The 24549-nt window shown below is 45.4% G+C and overlaps 1 protein-coding gene across 1 annotated transcript in view; it reads right to left on the reverse strand.

Annotated features, from left to right (window-relative positions):
- The window catches only part of Serinc5 (serine incorporator 5), a 93854-nt gene that overhangs the window by 14903 nt on the left and 54402 nt on the right, over window positions 1-24549 (reverse strand). Inside the window, exons 3-8 of the mRNA XM_041663391.1 lie at window positions 18233-18411; window positions 17791-17873; window positions 15919-16012; window positions 9718-9929; window positions 7475-7570; window positions 4746-4872 (exon numbers count right to left, since the gene is read on the reverse strand). Coding sequence (XP_041519325.1) covers window positions 4746-4872; window positions 7475-7570; window positions 9718-9929; window positions 15919-16012; window positions 17791-17873; window positions 18233-18411 — 791 coding nt within the window. The remainder of the gene's footprint in view (window positions 1-4745; window positions 4873-7474; window positions 7571-9717; window positions 9930-15918; window positions 16013-17790; window positions 17874-18232; window positions 18412-24549) is intronic.

Genomic DNA, 24549 nt, shown 5'->3' on the forward strand with positions numbered 1-24549 from the left:
TAAGAAAATGCACCACAGGCTCGCCCCAGGCCAGTCTGGTGGGGACATTTTTTCAGTTGAGGTGCCCTCTTCCCAGATGACTCTCCATCTAGGCAGCATGGTCATATTATCTATTAACAGTAATAGAAAGCAAGCCAGAACATTTGGAAACCAGGAGCCAAAATATATCTTTCCTCCCTCATGATTTTTTTGGTCAGGTGTTTTGTCACGGTGATAAAAAAGTAGTATCTACCTATCTATCTATCTATCTATCTATCTATCTATCTATTATATAACTATCAATCTCTCCACATAATCTAGCAAAGGAGGCTCAAGCCAATGGCTCGTAAAGCTGAGGCAGAGTTGCAGATGATACTCCATTCTTTAAGCGTACAAAGGACTCCGGGATCCTCCCCAGGCTGAGAACTTTAGCTGAACATAACAAAACAGCATTCTGAATATGAAGACTAAGGACGACATTAAGGACTTTCCAGTTGTGTCCAGTGGAAGCTGGACTTTGTTACACATTTCAGGAGAGGGTGGGAAGGCTGTACTAACTGAGCAAACTTGGAGGGAACCCTGGCAAAAGGGCCATGGTGACAGTCATCCTGGAGTCCTGGCTGGGGTGACTCTCCACACAGGTAACTCCTTGGCACCAGGCAGAGACTCTAGAGAGAACATGGCCCATGAAGCAAGGTTTGGACAAGACAACATAGAGCAAATTCTCAGGAAGAGCCTGGCAGTAGGACCTGGGCAGACACAGCGCCTAAGGAAGTATTTGGCAGTGAAACAAGGATCCCCAGAGACCACAGACGACGTAAGCAGGCCATAATTTCTAAGACCAAAATGTAACCCCAGACAATCCTGGGTCTTACACTAAGCACTTTAATTTCTTCTTTCTTTTCTTTTAATCTGCACACTACCTAGTATTCTAGCCTATATAATTTCCACCAAGAATTTAACTATCCCTATAATCATGTTCAAATAACAGCTTCTATCCAGACAGTGTGGCCTCAATGAGAGCATCCTCCAAACCCCCATGCTTCATCAGTGTAAACTCTGGAAACAGTTGAAAACCCCCAACGGCACTGGTGCCTTCCCTTAGCATCATGGCCTTTCTTCCAGGCCCTGTGAAGTCTGAGTTCAGTCCCCTTGACCTAGAAGCTAATCCATTTGTTTATAAGATCCTACAAGCTGACTCCTAGTGCTGCAGTGGTGACTACAGCAAGCATCTGATCTCCAGACCTACAGGAAACTGAGCCAACTGCTGAGAGTGCTCACGCAGTGCCGAGTGTGAAGGAAGCACCCTGTGTGCTGCTGCGCTGCGTCTTCATTCCAGGCCCCTATAGCACTGCGGTTTAATTACCAGCACTAATACCAACATTTGCTGCTGGCATTTAAACAGGATAAATAGCAGCTGTCAGCTTTGAAAATTGACATCTTTGGGGAACGTCAAACTACCCTCTGCCACCTCCACTGTGACGGCTCAATTCTCGGAGACTCTCTAGCTCAAAAATGATCTTTCTGGTTTTTCTTGTTGCTACAGTGCTAGGGAATAAATCTAGGATTTATACATATGAAACGGCAGGCAGATTCACTTCCACTTAAGCCCCAAATGAAAAGTGACGGGGGCGGTTTCAAAAGCAGATCCTTGAAAGGCTGAGAGTTAAGAATTAATATGCTAAGTCGTGGGGCCATTACACCCTTCATGGGAAATGGACCTGAATCTATCTTATTGGTGTGTGTTTGTGTTTGTGTGTGTGTCTATGTTTATACAAATGTTTCTGCCACTGAGCCAGACTCCCAGTCCTAAAAGTGACTTAAAAAAAACAAAACAAAACTAGGTTTTGCTAAATTGCTGAGGTTAGCCTCAAACTTGTAATCCTCCTGTCTCAGCCTCCCATATTAGCTGGGATTACAGTCACACACCAACATACCCAGTTGTAAAAGTGAGTCTTTACAACTGGAGAAGCAGGGGGAAATTTTCATACTGTGAGTCGCCCCAACTGTCATCTATGCAGTGTGCCCTGGAGGACTCTGCTCTTCCCACGGACGGTCAAGCAAAGCTACACCTCTGGGCTAGCCTAGGAACAATCACTTCCCGCCCCAGCTTCATTAGACGCTGACTAACCTTCAAAAACACAGCATTTTATTCTGTTAAGTACCCTTACAATTCCTTCTGATAATATCAAAACAGATAAAAAGAAATCTATTTCACTACAAATAAACACAAAGTGAAACACCAAAGAACTAAAATAAAGGAAAACACTTGCCTCTAATGCTACTACAACCACAGGTTTCATCTGTCTCTTCCTGTGAGTTTCTGGGTTTTTTTTAATTGTTTTGTTTGTAAATATTTATGAGTATGAGCATTTTACCTGCAATTATGTCTGTGCACCACATGGGTACCTGGTGGCCAGAGTGGAAAGTGCATCTGATCTGGAACTAGGGTCTGAGGAGACTGTAAGCTGTCATGTGTGCTGGGAACTAAACCTGCCTCCTCAGCAAGAGCATCAAGTGTGCTTAACCACCGAGACTCTCCTGGGAATGTTTATAAACACAACTGGACTTGATATTTTGTAAAAGAGAATGAGTTATAAGCAGTTTAGTAATCTACTTCTCTCTTGACCTATCAATATTTTTGAGATTTTTGTTCATTTTTTATTAAATGTGTCTGAATGTTTTACATCCATGTCTCTCTGTACAGCATGTGTGTGCAATGTCCTAGAGCCCAGAAGAGGACGTCAGATCCCCTAGAGCTGGAGTTACTCCAGCTGTTAGCTGTCAAGTTATTGAATGGAAGAGCTCTGGAGGAACAGTCCGTGTGAACCTGCTGGCCACACCAGCCCTGCTCACCAACACTCACACGCTGGCCACCACACCAGCCCTGCTCACCAACACTCACACACTGGCCACCACACCAGCCCTGCTCACCAACACTCACACACTGGCCACCACACCAGCCCTGCTCACCAACACTCACACACTGGCCACCACACCAGCCCTGCTCACCAACGTTCTCACACTTTGGCTTTCTTTCTGCTGCTTGCTGTGATAAACACCATAACATAAAGTAACTTGGGGAGAAAAGGGTTTATTTCATCTTATACTCTGATATCAGAGCCCATCACTGAAGGAAGTCAGGACCAGAATTCAAGGCAGGAGCTGCAGCAGAGACCATGGAGGATGGCTGCTGACTAGCTCCTCACGGCTCGCTCAGCCTGCTTTCTAATACAACCGCCTGCACAGAGGTGGGATCTCCTCCAGAGGGCAGGACCCTCCCACATCAATCCTTAATCAAGAAAATGCACCCAGGCTTTCCCACAGGCCAACCCAATGGGGTCTCATTTTCTCAGTTAAAGCTCTTTTCCCCAGATTACTCTGCCTTTGACAAACAACTAGCCAGCACACAGCCAGTAGGAAAAGTGGTTGTATCAGGTATGGGCTCACCAGAAATGTAAAAATATTGAATACCCTCACTGTTTAATTTTGTATATGTCAGTGTGTACATGTAGAGACCAGCACGTCCTGGGTACCTTACTCTTTGAGGCAGGGTCCCTCACTGAACCTGGAGCTCACTGACTAGACTGCCTGGCCAGCAAGTCGGGATCCATCTGTCCACATTCCCAGCACCAGGCTAGCAGTGTGGGTCATGATCTGGAGATGCGAATGTGAACTTAGGTCCTTGTGCTTGCGTGGCTTTTCCTTTACTGACTGGGCCATCTCCCCAGCCTCAGCCCTCTCTGTTTCAGTATAGCAGGCACTAGGTAGACAACGGATGGAAGTAAATGTCAGAAGGCTCCCTCAGACATAAGGAAAAGACTGTCGCGTAGCACAGGCAGATTGCGGGTCAGTGCTGGTTAGAGAACCATCGCTTTAACTACATGGCATACATCCAAGCATTTTTGGCTGGTCACAGTTCTGAGCAAACACAGTCTGCAGTGTGCAGATCCTTGCTGGCCGCTTCCTCTCAGAGGATCTGTGGAGAGTGTGTCAATGTACTCAGACATTTTCTTCACCCAGGTTGTCACCACCAGGATTGTTCAGTTTCAACAAGAGGAAAATTATAATGTGCCCATGACAAGCTGAGTTTCTTACACATAGAAACCAAACACAAAACATGCTGAAGTAAAACCTCACTCTGAAAGGCTCCCACCGAAAGGAAGCTGCATTACCAGTGAAGTGCATACCCAGAATAGGTAACCAACCACTTACTTCTGTTCTTGACCTTTCTCTCTAGCAACCTCTCAAGTGTTTTTACAGTAGAGGCTCCTTGGCAAGGGATGGGAGACACCCTGCCTACATTACATGTTTCTCACAGACCCTGGAAGATGCTGCCTGGCCAGCTTCAGAGCACTGATGGTCTCAGCACAGGAGAGGAGGGACACTTCTGTCTTTACTTGACCATGCGTAGAACAACCAGGCTTTCTCTCCACCGATGATAAAACAAAATGCTATTTCCCTTGGATCAGAGCTTTGCCAGAATATTCTGGCATATACTATGTTTTCGTCTTCCTCACTATGTGTTTTATTCTTCAAGGATGCCACAGCAATTAATCTTCAATCATCTTTTAAACAAAGCATTGCTTCCATTTAATTTGCCCCGTATAATGTAGTAAAGCGTACACAGATTTCATGTAGGAGGCCACACAGCAACAGCGCTCTGTCACTTGTGGCTATTTCTCTCTTATGGACAGGGGCTGAAACAACTTTTTCTCTGTAACGTTAAAGCCTGTAAGCAGAACTTCAGTAGCCCTAGAGCTTACCATGAATACGCGATGCACACAATCAAGAGAAAGGTGCCCAGCCAGGTCACCATGTTTTCATCTCTACGCAGGTCTTGGCCGAAGTCAGGCACACATATGGTGACATTCTTCCCATGTTCATCTTGAACTTGAAAATACAAAGCAAGCACAGTCGTCACATTAGGAAGGTCTACTGTAGCCTACAATGTTCACCTGGGAAGATTCGGATTGCTCTGGCATGACTCCTCTCAATGCTGAGACCTTTACTCTGGGGCTTCCACTCTTCCCTCTGATTCTGCACGGCTGCACTTTTGCTAGTTCAGAACACTGCTCTCCCACATCTGCACATGTGAACACCCTGCACCCTCCGTGTTCCAGATATGTGTTCAAGGATGTGATGACTCAGGAGTCAGTCACCCTTACTCTTTTCCTATTTTAAGCAGAAAACAGTAAAAGTGAAGCCAGATCCATTAAAAAATATTATTATGCTTTCTTTTCAACTGGATCCATAGGCTCTAAAGAAAGGGCCAGAGCACAGGCCTCCTGGCGTGAACAACCCACTTAGAGACAGGGTCATGGGTGCCTGAAACTGGGGCTCCTAAGCCAGAGAAGACAGGTTACTACAGTTGGCAAGGGACACAGCCTCTTTCAGACTGTGACCTAGGAACCTCCTGAGGTAGTCTAAAAGTTTAAAGAAATAAATCTGGATATAAATGGCTGGATATAAATGCTCCTATAATATCCCTCACAGTTGCAATTGGCATTGTTTTAAAACACTGAGCTTCAATTATAAATATCCAGCTAGATCTGATTGTCAACTAGACCCCAAAACAGAAAAGTATATAAATCATTCTGCAAACACAGATTCTAAACAGGAATTATCACTGGAGTCCACCTCAAAAGAGTAAATATAACTGTGTCAGCTATGGTTTTAAAACCCTTGATTTTGGAGTTCAGTGGGGGAAATGATTTTTGTGAGATTGAACAAAGTTTAACATTTATATTCAGGTACTACTATTTAAAAAGTGTCTTACTGTTTGGGGAAAATATTTGCTATTTCAAAAGCCATTGTGAACAAAACCTCCATTAAGTTAAAACCAGAGACTAATACATAAGCAATCAGAAAAGGAAGTTTTAAGACCCCAGTCAGGATTGAGCTTTTTTGTGTACAATTAAACTCAGGATAAGCTATACTTACTATAAATAAGACCTCCAATTACTACTTCCTACCATCACTATGAAGACAAGACCTGAGCTGAGTATGGTGGCATGTGCCTATAATTCCAGCACTTGAGAGGCTGAGGCAGGAAAAGAGCAAGCTCAAGGCAGGCCTGAGCTATGTAGTGAGTTCCATGTCAACTTGATTTTATAGTAAGGCCTTCTCTCAAAACAAACAAGACAGATAAGTGCTTGCATCTAAATAATTACATTTGTTTTCTAAATTTAGCAACTATTTTCTATCCAATTAAGACTAAATTTACTTGATTTATAGAAAATCAAATATACCTAAACATTCACATTCATGCATCTGTTTGTATATGCATATGTAAATATGTGTCTATGTATACTTATGTATGACAAGTGATAGATAAAAAATATAATGAGCTAGAAAATTGATACAAAAATTTTGTTCATAAGGTTGGGGGCTCATAATATTATATTAGAATATAATACTACTTATGTAGGTTATAATCTTACTTTTGGCACATGCAAGTTGGTCCCAACACTTAGGAGGCAAGACAGGTGGATTTCTGTGGATTTGAGGCCAGCCTGGTCTACAGAGGGAGTTCTAGGTCCACCAGGATTATGTAACCTACCTTTAAAAGCTTTCAAAATAACCCCTGTAACCACTTTTCGCTAGTAACAGGTAACACCCCACAGAACTTGCTGTGTGTCAGCCACTGTTCTGAGTCATGCACACATCTGAACATTTTCACTGAGCTCTTAAAACCACACATACAACAGCGCCCCAACAGTCACGCTCCTTGCTCTGTGTTCTGTTGTCTCTGTAAAGGAATGTCATCTAGGACAGGCTTTGAGCTTCCCTGCCAGTCAGAGACAGATCCAGATCCAAACTGTGGTTTTTGGCTCCCTCACCTTCACGCTTTGTCCACCCCCTCTCACTGTCAGAGAATAACCTTCTGACATGGGAAAAATTAATAACTAAAAAAAAATCAAAACAAATGAAGCAAAACAAAACAAAACAAAAGACAACAGAATAAAATGAAGTGGTTCTTGACAAAGCAGAACAACAGAATGCAGAGGAGGCCCAAACACAGCTGGAAAGGTGAGCTGCTGATCTCTGGTCACGTCTTTTCTGCACAGCAGGAAGACTCAAAGATGCTGGGGGGTTAGAGAGGGGCTCAGTGGTTATTGGCTTGGTGGCTCCTGTTCCCATGCCAGGTGCCTCACAGTGGCCTGAAATTTAGCTTCAGGGATCACATGTCCCCTTCTGGGCTCCTGAAGCACCTGCACTCACACATGCATGCGCATATGTACACACATGTGTTTGTATACACACACACATGTGCACGAGTGAACACACACACACACACACACACACACACACACACAACTGAAAACCAAAATTTTTAAGAGCAAAAATTTCGTTTTTTCAGTTATTGGCTTTATTTCATTAAAAAGCCTAGATGATCTTGCTTCCTTGACTTATAGACTCCTCGACAGCTCAGGCTCTAGGGAAATGAAGACACATGTACCATCGGCACACACTCCTGAACAATGTTCCTTACCTTGCTCTTCAGGCTTGCTGGTCAGTGCTGAGAAAGTGAGGTATGTGACATAGCAGCTTATCAGCCCTGACTGCAACAGCCCGGAGTGTGGCTGTCCTGGAACAAGACACAGATGAAGACAGGCTTGAAGGCCCAGCAGCAAGATACAGGACCTTAAACAGGTTCCTTTCCCCATCGATGAAGCTCCTTAAACTCGTACACCCACCTTTACCAGCGAAAAGAATCTAATGATGTGTTTGTCTCAGAAAAAAAAATTAAAATTGGGTAAGGATATGCCTACTGATATACTATTATTTTTAAAACATCAACCTCTCCATAAACAATGCTTCAAAACCTGTAGCTATGCAACACAATGCCCAGACCCGTGGAGGTTTAATTGTATGTATGTATGTATGTATGTATGGATGGATGGATGGAAGGATGGATGGATGGATGGATGGAGGCACGCAGGCGCACAAGTGCCATAGCAGGTGTGGACGTGAGGAGGTCAGAGGACAACTTGCAGGAGTCGGTTCTCTTCTTCTACCTTGTCGGTTCAGGGATTAAATTCAGGTTCTCAGTCTTAGGAGGAAATGTTGTCACCCGCTGAACCATCTCTCAGCCCCCCCCCCCTGAAGTTTATAACAGTTCATAAATCACAAGATCAAAAGAAAATCAGCATCACTGTTTGGCTTAGCATGATAGACAGACAAATTTCACAGAACATGCACAGGTGTCCGAGGATTAGACAATCCACGAAGCACAATCACTTAGCTGTCGAGAAAACAAAACAAATCAAAACGACGACAGAATACTCTTGGCTACACTAAGTACAAGGCCTAGTCTAGGCTAAAAAGTAAAAGCTATGGGAAGTGGAATTCACTGGAAGAGGAACTTTTAAAGTTACAATATTTAAGTTACAACTTAGTATTGGAATCATTTAGGGTAACTACAGAATCTGCTGACACATGACCTCTCCTCGCTGAAAATTCCAACCATCTACTAACATGAAAGGATTCAGGCTTCCTTCTCGTTAAAATTCCTTCTTAAATTACTGTTATTCAATTATAATTATCAATAGAAGTACTGTAATAGGCTCTCACAATATTGCTTTTTGGAATAAGACATCCTTAGAACTAATGTGTTAAGCAAAATATTTCAAAATGCTCTGCCTCTTTCAGAAGGTAGCACTGCGCCCAAAGGAGCTTTTAGCCAGATTACTGATAGTTTGCTTCAGGAACTCTTTACTGATCAGTTGCAGATATTGGGAGGATAATCGCCACAATTTCTGTAATGCAGTAGAAAACTTAGTACAGATAATATCTTAGTCTTGTTATAATCATTTGCTACTACTCAGCTGCTTCCTCTTTCCTTGAAGGGGATGAGTTTCCCTAGCCCAGGCTAGCCTCCAACACCCTATGCAGTAAAGGCTGGCTTTAAATTTCTGATCATCTCGCTTCCATCTCCTAAGTACTGTGATCACAGGCATGCGCAAACATGCCTGGCTTTTCAAACCCACCGCGTGGAAAGGATTCAAAGGGGCTATACAGCTATTGTCCATATTTCGTTTTCCTATCCAGAAATCTGAATGGCATGTGTAGACTAGTCACTTATAGAGTAAGAGTCCCTCAAGAGACACCGGACTGGGTACACGTTTGTAACTCTGAAGGCAGTATAGCTTCAGCACACAAGGTTAAGGTGTGAGAGGTACTTTATTGATTTCACACCTCCACTTTCTAAGGTGCTGTCAACTCTGTCTCCTCTATGGCTCTGAAACAGCCTGAGCAAGGCCAGGCTCACACAGTTCTGCTGACTTCACTTGAGTAGACTCTGGTCATGAGACAAGAAACAACCAGGTAAGATTTTCTATTCCTGACTCATGAGCCAGGTTGCCCTCGGTTCGTAGCCACCTGCCTAAGACAATCCCAGAAAAAACCTCCTTCTGGGCTCCATCATTCAGATTTCACCAGGACACAACAAGCCAAATTTATAACTCTCTTGCTTCTCACAGACTAAGCCCATTCCCATGGAACGGCTCCCCATAGTGCACTCTCTCTCTTCCTACGTATTGCCTTAAGTTCAGATCTTTCTGGACACAAAGCAAACCTGGCCATCACTTCCAAATAACCATGGCGACTATGAAGATGAGACTTTAACATCCACAGGAAGTTAAAGAATGACTTGGGCTTAAAAAAGGCACCACTGTGTGTGTTCAAAATCACAAAGGAAAAATACATAAAGAAAAAAAGAAAACCCACGCTTACGATTCTGGACACAGGGCGAGATGGCTGCCAGAGAGATTAGCAGGCACAGGCCACCGTGCGCTCCCAGGAGGATCTTGTTGTCAGTGCAGCCATCCTTCTGTGTGTAAAACACGGCCATCAGAACCAAGCCCCCAACAGCGACAGAGTACATGATGAGCGTCGCCAGGGACAGCGAGGCGTACCACAGCTTATTCTTGTCAGTGCCTGCATTCCTGTTTCTCCAGGAAGGTGGTAGGGGAGGTAGGAGAGAGAGAGAGAGATATCAAGTCAGTGAAGGCTCCCATTCTCCAGAGATAAAAACATCCCTCAGATAGTGACTGACAGGATCAGGCCACATCAGGGACATGGGAACCATGGATCAGAAGACACCTTCAGCAACGATGGCACTCTACCCCAGCTAGAAAGTTCTCACAATCACGCAGACTTGACTTAGGCTTAGAGCTATCTCTAAACATGAGTTTCTTCTCCTGACCCAAGTGTGTTCAACACCTAAAGTGAACATCCTCCAGCATTACCCTGGCGCTCCCCACGCTGAATGCTAGCAGTGCTGGGGAAGGTGGCAGCAGCACTGGGGCATGAAGTGGGATTGGCTTCAAGCTCTCCCTCTCCCTCTCCCTCTCGTGCAGAGCCTGGAGCTTACACGCTCTCTCATTCCATGTGCTGCCAGCAGCTCCTCTGAGGCCACCTTCTCCTGGAGGGGAAACAGCTCCACTCCCAGGAGACTAGCCAGCCCCAGTTCTTTTCCCTATGTACTAAGAAGGGCCTGTATCAGGACCACTCTCCGAAATACCATGAGGAAATATTACAGTAAATAAAATCAGGGAAAGAGGGCTGGAGAAATGGCCCAATGGTTAAAAGCACTTACTGCTCTTGCAGAAGTTCTGGGCTCAATTCCCAGCATCCACATCAGGCTCACCATTTCCTGTAGCTCCAGCTCCTGGGAGCCCAAAGCCTCCAGGGGTAGCTGCACTCGCATGCACACACTCCCATAGAGACAATGCTCACATGTGCAATTTAATACATCTCTAAGTCAGGGAAAGAAAAGCTGTACTGGGGCTGGGGAGGTAGCTCATAACAGCTCGATTCCTGGTGTTCTCTGGACATCTACAAGTCCAGTCTACACGGAGTGTTCCAGACCAAAGGGTGGACAGTATCTGAAGAATGATAACTCATGTTGTCCTCTGGCTTCCACATACACGCACACATATGTTCACCCCATAAACATGAATATGCGCACACATATGCACACAAAAGAAGGAAAGGAAGGGAAGAGGAGGGGAGGGGAGGGAAGGGATGGTTTACTGGGATATACCATAAAGAAACTAAGAGAAGAACCTACTTTGCAGTTTTTATAGATATTAATAAAGGTATGAGTAAGATTAGTGGTGACAGAACTCTGTAGAAATTGTTCAGAACAAAGAGAAGGGCGTTTATAAAAGCTAAGCAAGGAGGACAGAGCAAGGGAGACTGGATGACTGACTGTCATCCACCTCATGATTCAGCTGCTCTTGGTGTCAGCCTCACACTCCCACAACCTCCAGAGAAAGCAGCTTGCCTAATGTCCCCACAGAGCTGGAAAGGGTTCAAGAAGCACAGCTCTGGAAGACAGCTCTGCCAGAGACAGAGAAAATAGGAAGGAAGGCTGAAATAATGACCATCACATTCCTGACACTAAATCAGGCACTCTGATGACCTCAGAGTCACTCCATAAGAAAGATGAACAAAGAAAACGAGAGAGAATAAGACATGGGGGGGGGTGGGAACAAAAATATACCGAGTGACAAGGAGACAAGGTGAAATACACACCAAAAGGTGAGCACTGCACTGCACAGGAGGGAGGGGCAGGCCCTGCTTGCTCCGCCTCTGGTCTTTGGGCTGTTAGCATGTGAGGGATTTCCGGTTATATTGGTAGCCCAGGTTAAGAGTTCAGCCAGAGCCTCTCCCGAGTTCTTCCACCTAGGCCCCACGTGAACCTTGGCAGATCACGATGATTCTGTGTTCACTTCCCTCCCCTCTAGCCTCCGAAAATGGCAACCATACTCTTAACGTTGGGAGAAAGAGAACACAAGCACCACAGGTGTTCTCCTCACCACGCTGCTCCACCCACACCTGAACCCTGGTCAGACCCAGCTCCCCTGGTCAGACCCGGCTCCATCCCCAGTGCGGGAGCACCCCACACCAGTCTCCTTAGCATGCCCTCGGCCCTCTCTAATCTTTGGCTTTTTAAGAATGATTCAGTTACACTCTTCCCTTCAAGACTCTTCTCTCCTAGCATTTCATTTAAACCAAGGCTGTAAGTCTGGAAACGCAGCACAGTGGTGAAGTACTTGCCTAGCAGGTGCAATGCCCTGGGTAAAAAACAACTTTTAAAAAAGCCTTTATACTAGCCTCAAAGGCACTACGTTCTGGCCCAGGGCCATCTCTGATATCATCTTCCCCACTCTTCCCACGCCACTGGACCTCAGACACAGATGTCCCTCTGTTCCTTAAACAAGCCCAGCAAGCTTAAGTCTGAGCAGGGTCCTCCCAAAGGACAGCCTACTCTCCTGCACCCATTATGGTGTAGAACTGCGCGGTTCTGTGATGGGGATCTACCTCTCCACTACAACACTATCAGCTTTGCAGAGCAGGCTGGGCTGTCCCCTGCCTTACTGCTACCATGTAGAACAGTGCCTGGGAAGTGAGCCGCACTCCCTGAGAATGCCCTAAGGAAATAGCACAGGACAGCACGGTTAGCAAGGAGGCTGTCACTCTTGCTGTCCCAGCTTCACCTGTGCTCCTGCTGGCATCCTGCCGGAGGCCATCCCAGTCAGTACTGTGACTAATCACCTTTCCATTTCCATGCCCACCAAAGTGTTGTCTGGACCACAATTGTCCTAAAGATATTGACCGCATGTGGAGAAAGAAACCCGGGACAGAGACCAGAAGAGTACCACACCGGCTGACTGGCAGAGTCTACGCACACCACAGAAAGAGGGCCCAGGCTCAATGAGAGGCAGGTTCAAACTAAACCTAACAAGGGGAATTTAAAATCTTCAATGTTTTTAACATCAACTCTCATTAGCAAGGTAGCTGACTGTACTAGCTACCTTCTGTTATTTCATCAGTTACTTGTTTATGGAGGGGCATGTGGGCAGGTGGCACGCATGTACCGTGGCACATGTATCGAGGTCAGAGGGTGATTTATGGAAGTTCTCTCCTTCTAACACATGGGCTCAGATGTTTAGTGCCACCAACTGAACCATCTGGCCAGCACCTGTATCTTCCATTAGTTCAACTGTAATATAGAGCTGAGCTTTCAAATTGGGAATATGACCTAGACAGTAAAACATAAAACAAAACCACAACTATTAAGCATCCAATCCAACCAACCACACCATTTTATAGTACAGAAATTGGTGTCGGAGATGCCAACAAACATTCCTCAAAGTGACATTCCAGGATGGGGGAGAGAGCAGAAGATCTGTGTTTAGCTGGTTTGCAGGTCCATGGCATGTCTACCTTGTAGCTTTTGGGGTCTTCTCTTTTGATAGATTTATAAAGAAAGTAAAAGAGAAAGAAAAGAGTGGCATCTAGTAAGCCATCCCCCTAAAACCGGCAATCACATTTTCTGGGTTAGCCCTGAATCAAGTCTATTCAAATCAAAGAAAAACAGAAATAAAAAGGGGCATAAAAGTTAAAAGAAAGAAACCAATTCTAGTGAACTCCCCAGCTTACTATTAATTTTAGGTTGACAGTCAACTGCAGGTGTGCTGTCAAAGGTTTGGTTGTCATTCTAGCCTCAAAGCAACATTACCATCTGCAAAGGTCTTTTTTTTTTAAAGATTTGTTTTTGTGTAAGTATTCAACTGTATAAATATATTCCATATGTACGCGGTGTCCAAGGAGTCTAAATGTGATGTAGGGTTCCCTGAAGCTAGAGGTGCAGGTGGTCCCAGCAACTGCAAGCTGCCCTGCATGGGAACTGAAACTGAACACAGCGGGGAGGAAGGGGGTGTCTTTGTAAGAGCAGTGAGTGCTCTTAACTGCTGAACCACCATCTCTCTACTGAGTAATTTCTAGAAAGTTTTCAAAGTGACCAAACTCTTCCAAAGGGCCCATTAAACTTTGGCATTACTCATCAGTCCCAGAAGAACTGGCCCACGGATCAGTTAAAGCACTCAAGTAGAGGCAGAAGCACAAACGTGCCCAGGGGAATGTGCTGTGTGACATACAAGTCAGGACTCGGTGTCCAAGACACTAATAACTCTGCATAAAGCACGCACGTGTGATAGATCTGCAGATTATGTCCAATATAAAGGCGGTATATGCAGCACTGTCAGTTACGACACATTTCTAACTGGTGATGGGTACTTCTGTATAAAGAACAGAGGGCCAAAGAAAACCCCTTAGCTCATCTGTAAGAAAACGCTACTGCCTCAAAATGTGACCTAGAAGATGTACAAATCACTAAATTTTAAAAGTGATTCAAAATGTGGACAGCATGCAATAACTAACTCTTACAAAGGCACAAGTCAACTGAAATATGTAATTGAAGAAGTAAGACTTTATAAAATATCAAAATGTACCAGAAGCACTTGTGTATGACCAATCACTAGGCTGTAAACATTTAATATGTAATTTCATTTGTGTGTGTGTGCGTGCGCGCATGTATGTCTGTGTGTGCCTCTGGAAGAAGGAGTCCGATCCCCTGGAGCTGGGGTTACAGGCAGTTGTGAGCTGCTTGATATGGGTGCTGAGAACCAAGCTTAGATCCTGCAGAGGAGCAGCCAGTGCTCTTAACAACTGAGCCATCTCTCCAGCCCTGACATCTGAAGTCTGGTCCTACCGGGCTGTGCTAACCTACCATCCACTAAGGAGCAAAATGGCTGGCTACACTGTCTTCACTGATGTGCCCCCACCTGCCACGCCATCTCATCATCAAGTTTAGGACACATAAGAGGAACAATGTCCAAGCTGAAGACTATGCTCAAGACAGAAAGTACTGAGAAAATCTGGACAGTGTGCTTTGTCTTATTCAACATAACAATAAAATGCACACTCATGTGGCACTGGTATTTGTTGTTGTTTCGTCAAAATTCAGTATTAAAAAGTGATGCCTACAAAAATCTATAAGAGAGCAGTCATAGTTCCTATACACCTAGGATCATGAATTCACAACCAGCCTGAGTTGCAGAGGCAGACAGACATAAATAAAGCAATGGCTTTATTGAGTATAAAAGAGAATTATTTTAAAAGCAAAGAAGTTAGCTCAGTGGTGAACACCAGCCCAGAGTTGATCACCAACAACACCAGGACAGACACCAAGTCAGAGCCATGGAGCACACTGTTCTGAACCTCAGTATGAGAACAGAATCCGTGTCTGGTTGCCACTTCCTCAGTGTAGCCCAACAAGAAAGAAAGCTATTAATAGAATTTCCCCCGTGGCCTGGGATGCAAACTCTGTTTTCAAGGCACTAAAGAGTCTATAATTTTGCAGGCAAGACAGCTTCCTACAGCAGGACAGCAAGCTTTCCAGACAAAAAATGTTGTGTGTCTTGGAAAGTGGAGACAACAATTTTGTTTTTAAAAGAAGAGAATGAGTCCATCTCATTCTTCACAGAAGAATCTCATGCTCCAAAGGATTTGTGGCTTCTTCTGCTTCTTAACCTTGTAAGACTGGGGGCCTAGATGCAGCATATTCAAGTTACAGATGCACATGTTCCACATACCCAGACTATCATGATCCACACAGCCAGTCACACATGACCCACACAGACGGTCACACATGAACCACAAACCCAGACTGTCATGAACCACACAGCCAGTCACACATGACCCACACAGACAGTCACACATGACCCACACAGACGGTCACACATGATCCGCACAGCCAGTCACACATGACCCACACAGCCAATCACACATGAACCATACAGACGGTCACACATGACCCACACAGACGGTCACACATGATCCACACAGCCAGTCACACATGATCCACCCAGCCAATCACACATGAACCATACAGACGGTCACACATGATTCACACAGCCAGTCACAGAAGGCACAAGCAAGACAGGAAGGCAGAGAAGACAGGAAACAGCATCAGAGAAGAGAAAACGGAGAGATCCAAATGGCCTGGAACCCAGAGTAACCCTTTCTCAGCTAAGGCAGTTTCTTTGACTCCATGAGGGAGAGCTTCCCAGAAAAAGCACATACCAGTTCTTGTTCCATTTATGTGCAAACTCGACAATCAGGAGGAGCTGAATGCCAATGAAGATGAAGCTCCCCACAGTTCCCACATAGCGCCAGGCTGCAAAAGAGCACGGCCCAAAGGGCAGGGAGGTGAGCACTGAATGCACTGAACTCTAAAGAAAATAAACTTTTGATTCAAGGTCATTATACCTCTGATAATTTCATTCCCACACAGCCATACAAGGTTGACACTAATCTCATACTCACTTGTTAAGCAGGAGATAAAAGATGTGAGTTGGTAAGATGGTGTCTCTGACAGAATCTAGAATCACTAAGGAAATGGGCCTCTAGATGCACCTGCAGGGGTTTATCCATGTTAACTGAGACTGGAGGGTCCATCTTATTGTCAGAACCATTCCTTGGGCAGAGGAGTCTGACTGTGTAAACTGGAGGAAGCAACCTGAGTACCGGAGCAGGCATTTGCTACTTTTGTTCCCTGCTTGTGACCAGCTACTTCAGACACTGCCTTGACTCCCCACCCTGAACCACACTCTCAAATACATCCTTTTCTTCCCTGCTTGTAACCAGCTACTTCAGACACTGCCTTGACTCCCCGCCCCGAACCACACTCTCAAATGAGTCCTTTCTTCTCTAAGTTGCTTTTGTTGGGTATTTCATCACAGCCACAGAAAGCGTAGTAACAAGGCATAAAGGGCATGGCTGAGACTTAGACATCAGTCTGGCCCTGGGCACCCAAGCTGAACCTCATGTTGAACTGACAGCTGTCTCAATAGATGCAGGAGTTCACCAAGTCCACAGTGGTCCCTAATTCACAAGCAAAAGGAAATATTGCTAGAAAGATCAAGAGTTGAAACCTTAGTGGGCAGTGAGTCTTGACTATTCAGTATGGAAATGAGGGGACAAGGGCTCGGGTCCTTTGGGCTCTGCTATAAAGTGACTATAATGTCAGATGAACCATGCCATGTGGGATGCAAACTGTCTATAAAAAGACTGAGCTAGAGATGGCCTGAGGACTTTGGGTCACCTCTCACTCTAGATATCTATCTCCAATATGCTAAAATATACATGAAAGGTTTCTCTGTGGAGAATAAAAACTAGTTAACAGCATTATAGCTAGAAGAAAGACTTAGACATACCATTCTAAAATCCTATGAACTGACATATCCCTAAAGATGGAGCTGAACCCTAATAGCTAGGGCATCTAAGGAAGTATGGCTGGTGCCTATGAACTGCCATCTCCGTTAGAAAAGTGAATCGATTTGGGTTGAATGAAGTGTTTGATCCACTTTAATTTAGATGTCATAACATTCTTACCTGATCCTTTCCTAGGAAGAGGCTCTGCTTCAGTTATGATTATTGGCTTCATATTAAATAGAAGTAAGGAGTATAACTCAAGGTTACATAACTTGTGTTTAGGAACAGACTGGGGAACGCCTTCCTTGTCCAGTTTTCACAGCTAACGACTGCTTCATGCTGCCAGGGCTATGGGGTACCTGGAGAGAACAAGGTCCCCTCATGGCAGAGGCATGATCTGATGTGCCAGGTCTGTTTGCAAGCAAACACTAAAGACCTGCTTTACTCTCCAGGCCGATAAGTTCATCACTGCAATTCCTTAGCCAGCAGAGGAACAGGGGACGGGGTGTGGAGGCAGGTAAAGCTGGTGTTAAAATGCTCCCACACGCTGCTGGAGCCAAAGCCAGGGAACTGCATTCGCTAGACATGCACGCTGCCGCTGAACGAAATCCCTAACACCTCAACAGTCTTTAACTCAGGAAAGAATCAGTAGTTCACAACATAAGACACCAGACCATACTTTTGAAGACTTTTACAGGTGTAAAAACAAAATGAGCAGGTGCCCGGAATACCCATGCGTACCGTTCAGGAAGGTGTCCTGATCCGGAATGAAGAATGCCCCTGAGCACATGGCCCCCAGCAGCAGAAGCTTAAAGAACCAGAAGCTGGGAAGAGAAAAACAGGAAATATATTTAAATGATATTCAAAGTAGCACGCCAGCCACGCTGCTGCCCTTGGTAGTGAAGGGACGGCAGAATGCCTTCTCCCATAATTAGACACCTGGCACGGCTCTGATTGTACAAAACACCACTCAGGACAGGGTGGAAATGACCTGAAATGGCCGCGGTAAAAACAACACCTCTCTGTGCACACTGAATTTCTTATCATGCACCAGGCACTACAAACAGCACCATCGCTCTTGGGCTCTCAGAGTCACACAACCCATCTTTGGTTCTCCAGAAGATCGGTTAGTGCTGGTGAGCAGAGGGGGCCTGGAACATCCCTGGGAGGACAGAAGACTCACCCGTTGTGGATGTAGGCCCGGCAACCTTTGCTGTTGTTGACCTTTAAGGTCAGCACGCAAAACACAAAGAAGAAGCAAGCCATTCCAAAGCAGACTCGATACACCGCAGAATATCCCACCAGGTTTTCGCAGGTGTCGCCAGCTTTAATGCCTTTACAGAAATCTTCAAAAAAAGGAATCTGAGGAAGGAGGAGACACAAAAGTTGCCGGTTAGAACTGGGCTAGAGAGGAACTGTCTGTGAGTGTCTGTCCAGCCTTAAGTCAAAAACCAAAAATAGCTATGTGCACAACAAAACCGAAACTGAACACAAAACTAGATACCCTCTAAAGACTTTAAAGCTAGAGAGCAGGCTCGGCGGTGAGGAGCATTGGCTGCTCTTCCAGAGGACCACAGTTCAATTCCCAGCACCCCTATGGTGTGGCTCACAGGCTCTGTAACCCCCTTCCAGAAGAATTGATGCTTTCTTCTGATCTCCAACCGCACCAGGCACACACATACAGGCAAAACACCCTTACACATAAAATCAAAGACATTTCTAAAGTATAAAGACTTGTTCTTAATTTTATTAACCCCCCCCCCTTTCAAAAACACAATCCCAGTAACAGTACTGTTCAGTCTTTAGGGACTCCAGTGACTTTCATTATCAGAATTTCCATTGCATTTATAGGGTATAGGTGGGTGCTTCTTGAAATACACACTATATAACATATATATTATGAGGTGAGAAACTGCCTACAGTCACTCCTTCCTTCAGAGGAGTCAGCGATTTAGTTGGTGGTGAACTTTTACTCACCTACAAATAGAAATGTGTGTATACACATCTATACAACACACATATACACATACATACACCTATACACACTCATGTAGTACTATACACATTATGTATACTTTTTTTTTTTAAGATTTAGAGCTGTGGACTTGGTGCAATTGGTAGAGTACTCATCTAGTACGCACGAAGCCCTGGGCTCAACCCTAAGTGTAACATAAAAATTAGGTAAGGTACAGCTATAATGCCAGCACTCAGGAGGTATATCCCTCCAGTCCCAGAGACAGAGACAGAGATGGGGGGGGAGAGAGAGAGAGAGAGAGCGAGAGAGAGAGAGAGAGAGAGCACAAGCGAGAGCGAGAGAGAGCAGCAGAGAGGAAGAATCTTTCTTGAATGTGCTGCTGTCTGAATGGAAGGAAAGTATAGCCACAAAAGTTCAAGCAGAGAGACAAAGATAGCACAAATTTGATTTTCTTCACAAGCATAACTCGAGGCCCTGGAGAGCACCCGCCTGAGCCGTCCCAAAGAGAACACCTTTTACCACTTCGGAGAAGTGATGAAAAGTGAGCACAAAGACATGGGAGGCACCCAATGGAGGACATGAGAGAAGCCACGTGAGTGTTTGCTACAGGATCTTATCTATTTAATTTTAGCTGGACTGTAGTATGAGTGAGCGCCTAGGTTAAAATGATGCGACGGTGAATCTTGACGGTCGGCTTGATCGGGCTGAGAAACTCCTAGGAGAGCGGAGAAGCACACTTCTGGGTGGGCAGGTGTGACCCTCCAGCAACTGTCTGCTCATGAGAACTGACGTAATGGATTCGTGATACCATGTGTGCTTGGGAGGAGCTGAAAAGTAGGAGATGGAGCATAACTGGAGAAAGGCGGTCACTGGGCAATATCTCAGGCTGTATCTTTTTAGTTTATTTATCTTTGAGAATTTCATATTTTAATCATATTCTCTCCATTCCTCTAACTCCTCCCAGATCCTTACCTCCTTCTCTTACCCAGTCAATTACCTCTTATCTCTTCCCCCCCAAACAAACAAAACAACACAAAAAACATCAAGTCCAATTTGTGTTGCCAGTTATTCCTGAGAATTGAGCCTGCCATGGAGTGTGGCGATACACTCAGTGTTACTCCATTTTTCTGTCTCCCAACAACTATCAGTAGCAAACAGCTTCTTGGCTAGACGTGGGACTTTGTCCCCACTTGCCCATCTCCGTGCTGGAGTTCTGCATCAGTCTGAGTTCATACTGGGCACCAGTCCCCATGCATAGGAAAACCTCGTTTCCTTGGGGTTGTCCACCACCACTGGCCCTTTACAATCTTTCCAGCTCCTTTCCTGCGCTATATCATGCCCTGGCTTCTTCCTGTGTGTTCCTTTTTCCTACTTTCTGTGCCATGCAGAGAACAGCCTCTCCACCACCTCAAATTCCCACAACGGGCCCAGAAATACTGAGTTAAGTGACCACAAATTCTCAGAAACCATGAGCCAAAATGATTCATTTCTCCTGTAAGTTGGATAACTTTTAGTACGCAGTTGAATAACAAGAAAAGTTCATCAATATAAATGGGGCCCAGAAACAAAATGACTTTCAGAGTTCCAACTTGCCCCAAAGAAAGTCACTCTATATGAAGTATTGGTGACAATGAATGTTGCTTTAAACAGTAAAAATTATATTTACAAAGAAGAAACTTGACAACCTCACTTATTAGACTATTTCATTTATATATACCATTTTTAAAACTATGTTTATGTGTGTTGGTGTTTTCCTTGCATGTGTATCTGTATGTCACATGAATGCAGTGCACACAGAAGGGGCATCAGAAACCATGAAACTGGGTATCAGCTGCCATGGGTCCCAGGAACTGACCCATCTCTGCACGAGCAGCCAAGCTTTTAACCACTGAACCATTGCTCTAGCCTGAATGACTTACCAGCCCAGCATACCCACTGTGGTCGGCCTTTGTTTCCTCTTCCTCTCCCTTCCTTTTTTTTTTTTTTCATTTTTTTAAAGACAGTATCTCACCCCGCAGCCTAGGGTAACCTGGGACTACCAGCAACCCACTTGCCTCCCAAGTGCTGGCTTACAAAACTTGCCTTTTCATCTTTGAGCACACAACCTCCTGAACCCCCAAACACACCATTATACATGTACACTGACATGTTCCAACTACACCAGTCCATCCTTCACCTTTGCTCCCACCCCTTTCCTTCCTTTTGTTCTCCCCCTGAACACTGGCAGGTAAGACTTCTGCTACCATTCCCAATAGAGCTGTCCTCTGTTCACCCCAGTCCAGCTCTCCTGTGGCCACAGCCCGAGGCGCTTCCAAGGGTGAGTGTGTGGCGCTGCGAATGTGATCCAAACTAGAAGTGGGCAAACAGCCCCTGCTCCAAATCCTAACCAAGCCTCCTTTATGCTCTGTGGGTGACTTAGCACATTTAGCCCTCAGTAAGTGCTGAGTATTTTTAGGCAATAACCTCCAAGCTGAACAAACCAACACGATTTTAACAAGAGGAATTTGCTCTGATTAAATATTTGCTGTTCCAAACTCTATTCCAGTTTTGGGAAAAGAAAACATGCATCACACACAGAATTCATACTCGAGGGTGTTACCTCTTAAGTCTGCTCTGGGCATCCGAGGACATCACACACTGAGCCTGTGTTGTTCTGTGCCGGCCTCTGGGAACAAGGACTTTCTCCAGCCCCATAGAGAAATCAAACTCAAAGCCAAAACCGTCAAGTAAAAACAAATAGTTTGCAGGGAATTACAATCCTGACTCTGCTGTTCACCTGGGCAAGTCTTGCCTCCTTCACTCCCAATTTCCCTTACTTTAAAATGAAATAATCTCATAGTGCTGCCCCGAACACTCCTCTGGCTAATCCCCGAAGGCTAACTACAGTCCCTTGCCCACAGCAGTCATTACACTCGGGCACTAACACATAAAGGAGCTTTCTGGAGAGGGAGTCAGACTGCTGCAAGGATCGCTGGTAGGTACGTCTGATCTGAACAAGGTAGGGTGAGCATCTTGGAATTCCATGACTGTGCCAAAGGGTTTACTGCAGAGCCACGCCAATGAGAATGGTGGCCGGGTTCTGTACGAACTGGGTTCCAGCAAGGCACAATGGCACTCTACTCTAGTTCTAGTATTTAAGAGGCTGATGCAGGAGTAACACAGGTTAGAAGCCAGGCTTGGACACACACGAAGCTTAGGGCTAGGCTGAGCTTCAAGAGAAGACCCTATCTCAGAACACGAGGGGCTAGAGACGGAGGCCATTGGTAGGACACTTACCAAGCATGTGCAAGGCCCTGGAGTTGATCTGCAGAACTTAGCAAAATGAAACAAAGTTCCAAAAACATAAGCAGAACTCTCGACCTGGTTACCTCCTAAAGAAAGTCCATCTAGGAAATATGTCCAAGGCATGAGCAGAAGCACCAGCCTCGGGCGAAAGAGCTGGGAGTAGAAGCACCAGCCTCGGGCGAAAGAGCTGGGAGCAGAAGCACCAGCCTCGGGCGAAAGAGCTGGGAGCAGCAGCACCAATTATCCTGCCTACAAAGGTGAGAGGTCAGCAATGTCCTTACCGTCTTCAAGTTTGGGTAAGTTCATATCAAAAATTAAGGCAAGAGGAGCCAAGGAGATGGCTCAATTGCTGAAGTGCTCACTATGGTAACTTGAGTACCCAAGTTTGGATCCCCAGCACACATGTAAAAAGCCAGGTACTGAGGAACCCGCCTCTAATCCCATCACTGAGGAGGCAGAATGGGAAATCCCTGAGCTTTGCTGGACAGGCAGTCTGGATGAATCACTGAGCTGATGGGTCAGTGAGAGATCCTATCCAAACAAGTGGAACCCAAATGAGGACACCCAACATCAACCCCTGGCCTCCGTAAGTACACACAAGCACAGGCGCCTGCACAATGAACATGTACACACATGGTAAACACACACACACACACACACACACGCACACGCACACGCATGCTACAGAATGGACTATTGATCTTATCGACTAGAGTTCCAGAAGATGCAAACTTAGGAAAAAATAGATTCTTTGGGAGGGCTCTTACAGAAACAGAGGGGAAGATGGTGGTCATATGGCTCAGAAACAGTATGACGTCAGACATGAAAACGTGATATTGGCAAAGCGAATTAGTCTTACATTTGGTTCTAGCAAATTTCTGGAGTTTCAAATGAAATCACACTGCTGAGACAGCTCTGGGCATCTTGGCATGAGTGAGAAGTTAACTCACAGAAGCGGAAGAACAATATCTAAGAATTCCTCATCAGCTCTCATTTGAGAAGAATGTTCGTGTGTGTATTGGGGGGGGGGGGAGTCTCTCCCTACTCCCTTAGATTTTCTCCCTGAAGAAATTCTGACAGTAGTATTAGGCTGTCACCAGCCAGGGTGCAACAGCTGTGAGACAGGAATACTAAGCCAGTCTCTACCATCTCCTGGACAGAGTGAACACCAGGGTTCTTTCCTTGGTTTGGTAGCATCCTCAGCCCTTCAGGGAACCTAGAAGTATTTAAAAACAGCAATACCAACTAGGGATTGCCTCTCTTTGGGTTAGTCATCTAGCCATATTTGTGTGTGTGTGTGTGTGTGTGTGTGTGTGTGTGTGTGTGTGTGTCTGTGCGCGCGCGCACGCATTGTCTTTATTAAAAGCTAAAAATCCATGGTCTGATTTTACCTGATGCTACCACCTCTCAAACCTGTTCAGAGACCAAAAGCACATAGGCAGACTGACAGTACAGTTCGCACATGTCCTCTGTTTGTGGCTAGTGTGGCCACATAGCCAGACAACAGCTCTAGCTGAAGAGCTAAATAAAAACAAGCTCCCGTCTGAATCAGAAAACTCACAGAAGACTAAGCAGGGCTGGAGGAGGGGCTCTTCCAGACACAGAATGGAGTTGGTGAATTTCACCCTCCATTGGCAGAGAATTCAGTTAAAATGAAGGTAGGCTACATGAGGCTGAACCAGGCGCGTCACAATTCTGAAGGAGAAGCAGGAGGGATTCCCAGTGAAGAACAGTGAGAGCAGGGCCATGAAAGAGGCTGTCCTGATGGACATGACATCATCTGTAATAAAGGCGCAGGGCCCTGGGGGGGAGATTTCCCAGTTTTGCAGCTGACAGGCAATCACAGAAGAGAATCACAGCAACAGTGGGGCAGCAAGTCACTACTGATGGCTTGTCCTGGAGGCGCCTGTATCAAGAGGAAGTGGGGGTGGACAGTCCCACAAGGGGGATCCAGAAAGACAGCTGGACTAGAGACAAGGGGCATGTTGGTACAAGCCTGGAATTCTAGCAGTTGGGAAGTAGACAGGAGAAATAAGTTTAAGACCAGCTTAGTCTGTATAGCACGTTCCAGGCTAGGCAAAAAAGGGATGAGGATTTTGAGGTAGCCAGTATACACATGGTGAAGGAGGCAACCTATGGGTGTTAGTAAAGGAGCAGAGAAAGGTCAGTCCTAAGCCCAGAGAAACAAACACTTAGTGCTAAAGGCCTTGGAGACAAAGCTCTCTGAGCTAATCTAATCA

The sequence above is a fragment of the Microtus oregoni genome, unplaced genomic scaffold (genome assembly GCF_018167655.1).
Source record: "Microtus oregoni isolate MIOR12 unplaced genomic scaffold, Mior012 000014F_ref0000157, whole genome shotgun sequence".
NCBI classification, from domain to species: domain Eukaryota; kingdom Metazoa; phylum Chordata; class Mammalia; order Rodentia; family Cricetidae; genus Microtus; species Microtus oregoni.